The sequence below is a fragment of the Pongo pygmaeus genome, chromosome 21 (assembly GCF_028885625.2).
Source record: "Pongo pygmaeus isolate AG05252 chromosome 21, NHGRI_mPonPyg2-v2.0_pri, whole genome shotgun sequence".
NCBI lineage: Eukaryota > Metazoa > Chordata > Mammalia > Primates > Hominidae > Pongo > Pongo pygmaeus.
The window spans coordinates 3,208,600-3,220,906 of NC_072394.2; the positions used below are offsets into that span (position 1 = coordinate 3,208,600).

The 12,307-nt window shown below is 37.6% G+C and overlaps 1 protein-coding gene across 5 annotated transcripts in view; it reads left to right on the top strand.

The window, feature by feature from the left end:
* Positions 1-12,307, top strand: part of PLCB1 (phospholipase C beta 1) — a 749,553-nt gene that overhangs the window by 522,160 nt on the left and 215,086 nt on the right. For all 5 annotated transcript variants that reach the window (XM_054468236.2, XM_063659059.1, XM_063659060.1 and 2 more), the window contains one exon: positions 704-870. In XM_054468236.2, the coding sequence (XP_054324211.1) occupies positions 704-870 (167 nt within the window). The remainder of the gene's footprint in view (positions 1-703; positions 871-12,307) is intronic.

The window sequence follows — 12,307 nt, forward strand, 5'->3', positions numbered from 1 at the left end:
TTAAAATACTGAAATCTACATGACAGAAAATCAATACAAAATGTGGTAAACAAAATAAGGATTTCTTCAAATGGAAGACAGGCAAACAGTACTGCTGAAAATGACATTGCATATTCTTGCTTTGTGCTGTTCATTGCCATCGTATATTTATTGATATCTGCAACATTTGTACCACTGAATTTGTCTTTAGATGATCAGTACAATTGAAATGGGAAGTTTGAACGATATGTTCAGGAATTATAGTCTCTTGTTGAAGCCTAACTGTAACTTTTAAAAATGCTCAAACAGGTTGTTTACTTTAAGTAATGACAATAAATACATCTTTAAATGATTACAGAGATATGGAGTTGGATGATTAAACCAAAAATTTACTGTCATAATCAAAAAACCTCTGTGTTTGGTTTAGAGTGGTGCACCCTTATGCACATGATGCAGTGTTTTTCTACTGTGGGTTTTCTTACCCATTTGGTATTTTTCAAGAGCATTGGGTTTTAGCTGTAGCAATTGCACAAGATATTTGTAGCCCATAGAGGTATAGAAATTATGGTGGAGCAGCACAGTATTTTCAGGGCAAGATAGGAGTTTCAATATAGCATTTTCTTATCAAGTATAGCAGGATTTTATTTCCCTAGAGTTAAATGCAAATATATGAATGAAACTTAGTTTAAAAAATTCTTATTGCTTGGTTTTTAATTGTTTTTAGTGGTGCAAAAAGCAAACCATATCTTACCGTTGATCAGATGATGGATTTTATCAACCTTAAGCAGCGAGATCCTCGGCTTAATGAAATACTTTATCCACCTCTAAAACAAGAGCAAGTCCAAGTATTGATTGAGAAGTATGAACCCAACAATAGCCTCGCCAGAAAAGGTCAGTACTTTCTTTCACACCAAAGGGAAGCTCTTGTTACTGATTGGGGGTAGTCACATGCTGGGAGTTAGGAACACCAGTGATCGTTAGGTTAGTTTCCTCTGTTTACAAAGGCATTCCTTTCGGTCTGAAATCACTTAGTGGTTCAGTGCACTAGGTTTTTCTTTAAACTTTGGTGTGTGATTTTTTTGTCGTTGTTATATGTATAGATGCATGTAACATATTTTTTAAATGTCTAATTCTTATTTTGTTTCCAATTCACCCAGTGACTGAATGCATATTTCATACAGGAAATTCACTATCTTTAGGTTACCCTTTTGTGTCTTTTTCTAGTAAGTTCTGTGAAGTGGCCCAGAGATTTTTCTAAGGTTCTAAAACTGAAGAGAATATTTAGTCTGTGAGACCCTTATCTTTTTCCAGTATATACTATCTGATAAATACTATCTGATAAATTTTTCTACTTGGGGAAATAGTCTAAAATTTGGCTGTCTGTGTAGAAAAGCCTAGTGTTGTAAATACAAAACAATCCAAAAATTGATAGCCCAAAGGCAGCTCTAAGTTACCTGGAAGTTTTTAAGAAATTTATATTTTTGATTCTGGGAAAATGAATTGCTAAAATAAGATCATGAAGATGTAATTACTGCAAATTTTCAACTGTATGTGGCAGCACTGTCCCTGAACAAGATCTTCCACTGAGAAGACTAACTCTCATCTGGATTGAAATATCTTCACCAAGAAAATTAGTGTGTTATCACTGATGTTATTGCAGATTGCCTAGATATTCCATAGGGAGGAAAATAAAGTACAATTAGCCAATATTGAAAAGAAATCAATTATATATTAATATGCAGGCATTTTCTAAAGTAACAGAAATAGCTCTAGCAAGCTTATAGTCATCAATAAGAATGATTATCATAAAAGTAAATGTAAAAGTCTTTTAACCCATTGTGTTTAATCTGGAACTGGTCCTCTAAATTGAAAATGAAAGCATGAAGTATAAAGGGGCCCAGGCGCTGTGGCTCACGTCTGTAATCCCAACACTTTGGGAGGCCAAGGCGGGTGGATCACTTTAGGTCAGGAGTTCAAGATCAGCCTGGCCAACATGGTGAAATCCTGTCTCTATTAAAAATACAAAAATTAGTCTGGCATGATGGCGCATGCCTGTAGTCCCAGCTACTCAAAAGGCTGAGGTAGGAGAATTGCTTGAACCCAGGAGGCGGAGGTTGCAGTGAGCCGAGATTACACCACTGCCCTCCAGCCTGGGTGACAGAGGAAGACTCTGTCTCCAAAAAAAAAAAAAAAAAAAGAAGAAGAAGAAGTATAAATGTAAAATCTATTATTTATATTCTACATGCTACTAGTTGGGAATTTTTAGATGCAATTTTTTAGTTTTCATTTGTTTTCTTGGTGAAGCACTTTGCCTTTGTTGTTGTTATCGTTTTCACTGATGCTGTGAAGGTGAGATTAGTTAAAGGAAACAACTAGCCCAAGAGTATGTCTTGGCATGGCCAGGCCTGCCCCTCCAAACCTACTTAAATAGGTTGCCCTTTCTTCCCTAGTACACAAGAGATGAGATTTCCGCTTATCATGAAGCAGGGAACATCTTGGAGGTTTTGCCCATGTAGTTTAGCAGTTCTCTTCTAAAATCCAAACTTCTCCAAAACTAACGAACACATTGTTATAACAAATCCAACAACACTTCTAAAAACCAGTTAGCCCACGACACTAGGAAAACAAAAAGCTTTTGTGAAACCAGTGAAGCACTCCAAAGTGTAAGCCTTTTCCTTTTCTCCTTCCTTGACGCCACACTGCTGATGGCCCAGGCTTCAGCTGGTATCCAGTGCCTTCATATATCATCTTCTGATGACTTGCACGATGTAGAGGGTACAAAGAGAAAAAATTGTGATAGATTACTGTAAAACCCCATAATCCTAGAAAAACTGATTTTGATTCTAATGGAAATTAAGATGATGTCTCCTAGCATTTGCAAAATTATTTAGTGTCATTTTATGAATTTCAAATCGAAAGAGGCACACAAAATATTTAAAAATTTAAATATTTTTAAAGACACCTTTATCTGTTTTTCTATACCTTAATATGACATTGATCACAAAACCTCTGTGTCAACCTTAATAGCAGTATAAAGAAGCAACATAGAATAGTGGTTCCACTTTTGAGTTTCAAAGCTGAGATCCACCTCACTAGTTACATAGCCTTGACGCTTAACTTCTCTATGCCGTAATTATTTCATCTTCAAAATTAAGGACAGAAGAATTCTTGATTCACTTTTTGTAGATTTGAATTAAATAATACCTGCAAAGCATTTGGAAAGAAGAATCTGGGCATGTGTAATGCGATGAATAAGTGTTAACTCTTCTCAGTGTTTTGAAGTGTAGTATGTTGGTTTTCATTCCTCAGGTGGTGGTGTCCATTTTTTCTAGGAGATCCCATGATTTCTGGGCCTTAAAGTTTCTTCTATTTTCCCCAGCACCTAGAAGATGCACCTGCTCATGATGAAATCCTTACTGTATACTTGTAGGTGTGATCTAATCAGTGACCCAAAGCATTTGTGCCCCAACTTATCACTTAAGAATGTTGTCTAGTGGTCTCTGTACAGAAAAATTTTGGCTAATGCCATCTCTACCTAAAGTCTTATCTAGCACGTGGGAAGGACAGAGGCTTTGGAGTCCAACAGCTGGAATGTGGCTAAAGGGCCAGCCACCTGCTACTATATAACATGCATCCTCAGTCACCCCAGGGGACTCCAGCACCAGTTCAGAATTTCTGGCTGGCTGTATCTGTAGCTACTTCTTCTCTAGAATCCATGTGAAAGAAATTCAACTTTTGAGGAGTTAAAAGTCAAATTACAAAGACCTTAGTAGGGTCACTTCAGCTCTAAGGCATGTACACAAAAACAGACTCATGATAGCTGCCTTGTTTTAGGATAAAGTGAGATTGTGTCTGTTAATGTTTAGTTCAGCACACAACAGCCATTCAGTAAATGGCCTAAATTGTTATTATCACTGTTTAAAGCAGGCCAAATAGTACTAGAGGAAGCACGCAGTCTCTGGTGTTCTAGTCTTACAAACTCAAACTTACAAGCCAACCTACATTAAGTCATTCATAACTTCAGTATTTAATAAATCTTCAGTGAAAGGCAAGAGGCTACAGACAATGACAGACCCAGAGATAAACCCTGTGCCCCTAGAGATTTGCACTCCTCTTAAAAGTATATATAAAAAATATATAATTATTTATTATATAATTATAATATATAAACATAATATCTAAATATATTAATGATCTAATATCTATAATTAATATAATATATAAATATTACTTCTTGAAATCCAATGTGCACCTGAATCACCTGAGCCCTTGTTAAAATGCAGATTCAAGATTCTGCATTTCTAACAGTTTACTGGGTGAGGCAGAAGATGCTTAGCAAAGGCCCACACTAAGTAGCAAAGCTCTAAGAAGTACAGAGAAAGTGCAGTAAGCATGAAGATAAAGAGATTTCTTCCTGTAGGGGACAGCTCATGGAAGAGATAACATTTGGGCTGAATTGATTTTAACACAGATGAGCTACAGAGTTTAAAACTTTAAACTTTTAGTCAAGTAGTTAATGCATTTGGATCAATAAACACATGAGAAGATAAGTAGGGAAGTTTAGTATTACATTATAATTTATTCTTCTGCTGCTTTCATTTTAACTGTTTTCAGATGTGCCCAGATGTTAGTTAAATTGGTGTTGATCTCAGTGCTGATCCAGAAATTGAGTCTTATTTACCTGAGAAAGGCACTTCCATATAGCCTATCCTTGTTATAAAATACTAAGCATAAGATACACACATAATATACATAATAGAATATAAACATATATATAACATATATATATACACAACATATATACACAAAACATATAGTTGTGTGTGTATACATACACAGAGACACACACACACTCTGATATCAATAAACATATCTTAAAGTAGGTGTTAAGCAAATAAATAATATACAAACCTGACATATGCTGTTTAGCTTTTATGTGCATTTTACATAATTTTTACATAAAAGATAGATTTGAAATTAAATGAAAAATTGTTAGTGTCACCAAAAGCCCAAATGCCAAAGCTGACCATAGTTTAGCTGACTAAAAGTGTGACACATGGAAGTATGAAATAAAACTCCAGAAGAGACAATAGACTTTGATCCTCTGAGGACCTGCTGTAATTAGCATGTCAGCCACAACTCCATGCTGGAATTTCTGTTTTGGGAGATGTGTATATTGTTTATAAATAATCAGAGGATTTCTGTGCAGTCTAAGGCCAAATGGGTCATGTGTGTGGGTTCCAGAAAGAGAGAATTTGAAGCTTGTCGCAGAGGATACTATCCTCCTGGGAGATGGATTTATTTTTACTATTTAAAAATTACACATTGAAAAATGCCATGGCCTCTGGTCAGCAAAAGTTTCTTCCTTTCCATGTTGTTTGCACTGAAGACTTAAATATTCCTGGCACAGGAATATGCAATGACCCCTGCCTCTTCCAAACAAAATATTCACGAATATCGTACTTTCAAGATCAGTGTCTCCAAAACAGTTATTTTTTTAATCACTTAAACTCTTCGGATGAAAGACAGTGAGTAAAATTAGCATGAAAAATAAAATAGCTCTATAGGTACCTTTGGTAACAGAATGCAGACTTCAACTGATATATCTATAAACGAAGGCCAAATTTTACTTAAATAAACTGCCAAACCAAAAGAAAACAGTAATTTTTTTCATGCTTTTATTCTGTGAAGATCAGGTGTTCATGAGTGTTTGTTAAATAATTGAATTAATGTAGCAGATTATAATAGCAGATGTTTCAAACTACATTCCTTTTATCATCAGTTCTTCCTCCTAAATGTTTATAAGGTATACTATACAAAAGCTTCCCCACTTTGTTGTAATTAAGTCATAAAAATGAAGCTATATAATCCCTTTTAGTGATCACTACTCACTGAGTTAATAGTTTAATAGTTGAAATGATCTCAAGATTATAATGGCGAAGCAATTTGGTTTTAGGCAAAGCAGTAGAAGTTCAGATATAGCAAGTGCTTTAGCTTTTTTTCCTTTAAATAGACCTAAGCCAATAATGATTGTATCAGTAGGAAAAAAACCCTATTGCATTTTCAATATAGTTTTATTTAAAGTATTATACAATTAAGCTATGTTCTCTCATTGTCAACACCAAGAAATAGGCTGAGAGTGATAGAAAGAGACTGGACTTGGGAAACTTGAAAACTAATTTTAGGTGAGACTCCTTCAGTTGAAAAATGGCAGACATTTAACTCAAACTAAAGCACTGAATAAATTTGCTTGTGCATATAAGCAAAAAGTCAAGGTGTTAATGGTTTCAGGCATGACTATATCCAGGAGCTCAAGTCATGTCATCAATAGTTGTCTTTTTTTCATTTCTCATCATTTTCTCATACTGGCTCTAGTTCTTGGGCAGATTTTCCTCAATAATAAGACAGCCACCAGCAGCTCCAAGCCTATAGCTCACCAGTCCTAGTATACAGAAATCCTTTTTACTCATGGTTCCAGTGAAAGTCCCAGAATCCAGGGCATGGCTTCGGTCACTCAAGGCCACTTCTAAATTAGAATCACAGTGTCCTGAAGGACGGGATAAAAATAAATGGACAGGCTTAAGTCATATGACTGCCCCTAGAGCCCATAAGGGGTCAACTACTTAAAGCACAAACCACACGGACCGACAATTGGCGAGAGATGGTTCCCTAAAATTCAACCAGGATGTGCTTCCTAGAGGAAGGAATAGTGGTCTCTTGGCAGATAAAAAGAATAGATCACACTAAAACTAGTTCAGAAATCAGTCATTCGTTATGACTTTTTATTTGGCCTTACAAAGCCATTTAACTTCTTTGACTAGCCCTGCTCCCTAGTTTTCTCAACTTTGAAATTATTTCCTGACAGAATTACTAGAAGAATTAAATAAGATGCTTTTGTTAAGAAGTTTACATATATTTATTGTTGTTGGCTAAATCGTGGTTTACCTGAACTAATGAAAAGTGATCATTGGCATTTATGCCAAATTATTTTAAAACATTTATGAGTCTAGAAGTGAGACTCAGAGCCTTGGGCTGAGGCATTCCTGAACATTGCTGTTTCTCATCTAACAGGCTTATTTAATGTACTACAATTAAGGATAAGTATAATAATTTATTAATGAAACTTGAAAAAATATGGCATGTCATACCTGTGCACAAATGGTCCTTTCTGACTCAATCATTCTTTTCTATACCTTTTTATTAAAATGGAATTATAATTATAGTCATAAGTGTAAGGATGTACACTTGACTCTTACTATTTACTTCATTATCACTTCAATTTCCTAGTAAATTTTTTGAATCGTATTTTTCCAGCACCATTTCGCTTTACTAGGTAGAAATTATAAAAACTAATGATGGTGATGATTATAATCTCTATTCTCCATCCTTGAAAGATCAAACATGCCCTAATTAAAGAAATAGGCTGGCATAGTGTCATGATGAAGCCAGTAAACCTCAGGCAAGAGACTTTACTTGTGTGAGCTTCAGGTTCTTCATCTGTAAAATGGGATGAGACCAGCAATGTAGCAGACACCTGTGCTGTTCCCATGTCCTTTGGCAATCATGGTTCCAACCCAGCCACCCACACACTTGGCAACTCTCCAGGGCCTTCTATCAGTCCATCCACAGCCAGGCTACAATTCCCAAGGATTGCATGCCTCAGGAGTAGTTGAAGAATAAATACCTCATCTTCCATGCCCCTTGGCTTGCAAAGTTCTGATGTGTGTTCTCTGCTTTCTCCCAGAGTTCCTCGGTGAGACTGAGCCCTAATTGCCCACAGCTGTAACCTGCCTGATACCCTTCTCCTTCTTAGCTGCCTTTCCTTCTTGTCTCACTTCTCTTCTCTACTGTTGTTTCATAGGGTCAGCTCCCAGAAAAGGTACTTGCACTCAAATCCTTGTCTCAGATCCTGTTTTTGGAAGAACCCAAACTCAGACAAGTACTTTTCTATAAATGGCCTTAAGGGAATCAAAAGTAAAAGATGGGTAAGGTCAGAGTTGCTGAGCATTGAGAGAAAAAAAAATGGAAAGAGCCTGTGCCTCATCATTCCTGCCAACCTATCACATTATTTCCAATCATGAAGCCCTGGCCAGTGGCCTCAAATCATAGATTTCCAGTCTCCAAAGGACTTAGCCATTTAGCTTAGCCAAACTGTCAGGTTATTAGAAGAGGCAGTTTGCAGAAATGGCAATGTTGGGACCAAGACCATATTTTCTTTGTCCCGCTACTCCAGACGTCCACCTAGGCACTCCATCAGGACTTGCTTAGAAAAAAGTTGCAACATGGACCATTTAGAAGTTAGTGATTGATACCTATAGCAGTGGTTTCCAAACTGGTCCCAGACATAGCACCCTTTGTTTGTTTCTTCTAACAAAGTCTCGTGAGAAAGGCCAATATGTAGGGAAAAGCTTTAAAGGTGCTGTCTTGGTGGAATAGAGGGGAGCCTGGAGTACAGGTGGTGGTGGCTGTTGCCCTACCACTCTTTCCCCTCCTGACCTACCCCATTCTCTGCAGGGACATCTGCCCAAACCCTGGGATATTCAGGATACTCAGTTTAAAAACCACTCCTCTGAAGGAAATACTGACTAGTTTAAAGATCTGCCTCACAATTAAGGTGGCATCCATTTAAATCATTTTATATAGATTACCTACAAAGTAGTTGAGGAAACAGAACCGAAGTGAATCAACAAAGTCAACACAAATGAGATCAATTTTCTCCCAAAAGACAAAAACAGAGGAAAACTATATGATGTAGCCAATGCTTTCATGCCTTAATTAAGTTACTACACTGAAAAAGCTGCTGAAAAGCTACTCTAGGATTTTATTGATCGAGATCTCATTTAAGTTCCACCTATTGACTCTCCAACCTCTGCGGAAGGTTACAGAAAAATGGCATTGTTGTCCCCGAGTGCATTCCAAGTTCTTCTTAACTTCATGTTTGGTATGTTCATAGACTTCTCTGAAATATTTCAGATTGCCTAAGAATGAAAAAAAATTTTCTAGATAGTCCTTGTGGATCTATTGTTCATTGGTTGACTTGGCAACTCCCTTTGCTTTCCTTTCCCTTATTACATTTCCTTTATTCCCAGAAGGCAGGGCCTGGGCCTGAGGAAAGGCAAAGGCCTGGCCCGGGAATTCTGTTTCTTTTCTCCTTTATTTCAGTGACCTCAGTGTCTGCTCAGGCCCACGGCTCTGGCCAGAAAGTCACAGCCCTGTCTACTCACAGCTGAAATGTCCTTTGTTCAGAAAATAACCAGACAGGAAAAATATAAATAGTAAAAGGCAAAATCAAATGCCAGTCCACAGGATAGATAAGTGAGCTTGGTAGCCTCATGAACCCCATAGTCTGCTGAGTCTTGTTAAAACTTCTTTCCTTCATCGCACCTTTCAGAGGTGCCTTGCCATTTCATGTGAGAGCTATTGGAACAGAGCAGAGAATGGCTTCTTTCCCCCTAGATGTGACCTCCCAGCAGAACACAGCATTGACATTTGTTGGCTAGTATACCTTTCCCCTTGTCAGCAGGGTCTAGGAGCAGGTTGCAGTGTGTGTGGGGTGGGGTGGAGGGGACTCTGGCTCAGTCAAAACTGCCTGGCAGGTTGTACTGTGTTGGGAGGGAGAGAGGCCACAGGGCCACAGGTGTTTGGCTCCTAACTTCGGCATTATCCAGGGTCTTGTCAATAGTCAATGTGATACAACAGATAAGTGGGAGGCAAATAGGTTGAATTCAGAAAAAAAAAAAAGCAAACCACAGGGAAACCAGATTAAGTGAGGGATGGACCTTCCACCTAACCCTTAATAGAAAAGCTGAAAAATGTACCATAGTAGGGAATCCTGCCAGGAAGTGGAAAGTGACCAAGGATTTCAAAAATCTCTTGCGGAGATTCTGGAAGGTCTGTCTTAACTCTAAATCACTGCAGTCTCTAGGATGCCAGCTGTGACAGCAAAGATTATCTCCAAGCTAGGGATAGCATTATTTTAACAGGAGAGTTAATTGAGAATGATGGACAAAATCAAGCTTCTTACCTAAGCATTCTACCTTACCTGTAGAAAATGAGCCCAAAAAATTCTTCTGAATAATGTGGCTGTATGTCTTTGTTGGGGGTTTTCCCAGAAGCCAACTTTGAAAGAAGATTCAAGTCCATAGAGTTTGAAAGGTGATTCCAGGAAGTACTAGTAGGGCAGTACGGAGTGTGAACGAGGAAGAGAAAGCAGCTTACAAAAAAATGTGTTGTCAAGGCAGTCATTGCCAACCACAGCCATTGTTGGAGGATGCTCTTGGAAAGTGTTAATTCTTAGGCCCTTCCAGCCTGCACCACAGAAAGTCAGCCATCAGGCAGAGATGCAGATACAAGTCCAGCCCAGCTGTATCTCCTGGAGCACCAGTACAGTCTGCTATGGTATTATTACCAGCAAAACACTATTCACGATACTATAAAAAGGATATTCCCACCTCACTCTGCAGCTTTAACAAGAATCTCTAGCATGTCAAAAAAGAGATCCTTCAAAGTACCTGATGCTTATTGAACGCATTTCTTTATTCTAACATATACCTAATGCAGTTGCGCGGACATTTAACAGTCATGTATTACCCATCTAACTTATGAACTGCTAGAAAGGGGAACAAAATCCAGATAAGGTATTTGCTGTCAAGGAGCCTATAATTACAAGAAGAACATTCTAATATTACAAATAATTATAAAACAAGTTATAATGTGATTCACTTGCGTTTCTTCATCTAGCTAATATCCATTCATTTGTGAATGTACTTCCATTCATTCATCTAGCAAATATCTATTGAACAACTATGTGTGAGGGAAGCTTGAAGGAAAAGGGAAGTTTTGTTTATTGACATTGTGGGGAGTTTCCGAAATTGCTCTAAGCTCTTTACCTGCAAATTGCCATGGTACATTTTTCAGCTTTTCTATTTCTTGTACAAAACCTCAGACAAGTCTTCAAGTGCATGTTATTATTCCCATTTTACAATGAGGAAACCGCGTCTTTGGATGGTCCAGACATTTGACTTGTTATACTGTTTGAGAATGAGTTATTAAGAGGTAACTCTAAAAATGTAACATTTGTGACCTGAATGGGAAGCCTTCATGCTATTCTTGACTTACTCATTGGTTTATTTACTCAACACACAGTTTTTTGAGTCTTGCTACCTGTGTCAACCCTTGAGTCAGACAATGAAAAGGCACCATTCTTCACCTATCTGGGCTCTCAATGTAGTAGAACCTCCTCTGTAGTCAGTACAGTGGGGAAGGATGTGCTGAAGGCATCTGAAGAGGAAACTGACATTTCATGCTGTGCTTTCTGCTGCAGAGCAGAGGGCCAAATGAGAGACAAGTGGCACTTAGGGCACTAAAAGATAACATGTTTTAAGTAGCTCATCAGAAAGCATTAATGAGAACATAATATTCTGGGCCTGCCTTTATGCTAGACTATGGAAGAGATGTAAATAAAGTGAAGGTCATGGTCCTTGCTCATACAAAGCCAATGTCCAATTTGATCAAGGAACATGACATTCTGGTGAAGGAACTAGAACATTTCTCCTCCTTTGCATTATGGTCAGGAACCACTGTGGAGGGTCTCCTCCCATAAAGCACTGTGACAGTATACTCATAAAAGGCAATGGAATTGGTTTCCTACCCTCGGAGAACTTCTAATTTTAAATGATAAATCAGTACTTACACCAATCTATGCTCCAAACACAGCTCTAAAGCTGTATTTAAGACAGACAGGTTCTAATCTGGATTCTGTTCTTATCTTTCTATGTCATTTTAAAGGGGCTATTTAATCTCTCTTGGGACAAGTTTGCTTATCTGTCATGTTAAATAATAAAACTGTCTTCTACCTACCAAATAGAATGATGAGGGGTAAATAAACTCATAGATGTGAGAATACTTTGAAAAATGGAAAGTGCTAAATCAAAGTAAGGTGTTATTATTAAGAATTTTCACACAAAACCACATCAAATAGTACAACTTAATACAGGGAAACTGCAGGCACACGGAAAGCTGTGAGCACTGCGTGAAGAGCTAATCTGCAGGAGCTTTTGAGAAGAGTACATAGCCATTTAGGGGCCATTATCACACCATATCTTGGAGCTGTATTTGCACATAGTTATGATAATAGCACAACTATTACCATATGGTTTTTGCAATCAAGATGGAATAACAATATATGACACTTTTCAACTTAAGATAAAATAATAACACATGAAAACAGGTGCAGAACATACTGACTCCAGATTTAGGGGAAAAATGGTAAAATAATGAAAGAAGCCAGTGAAGTTCATATAATGTACAAAAGCACAGTTAGCTGGCC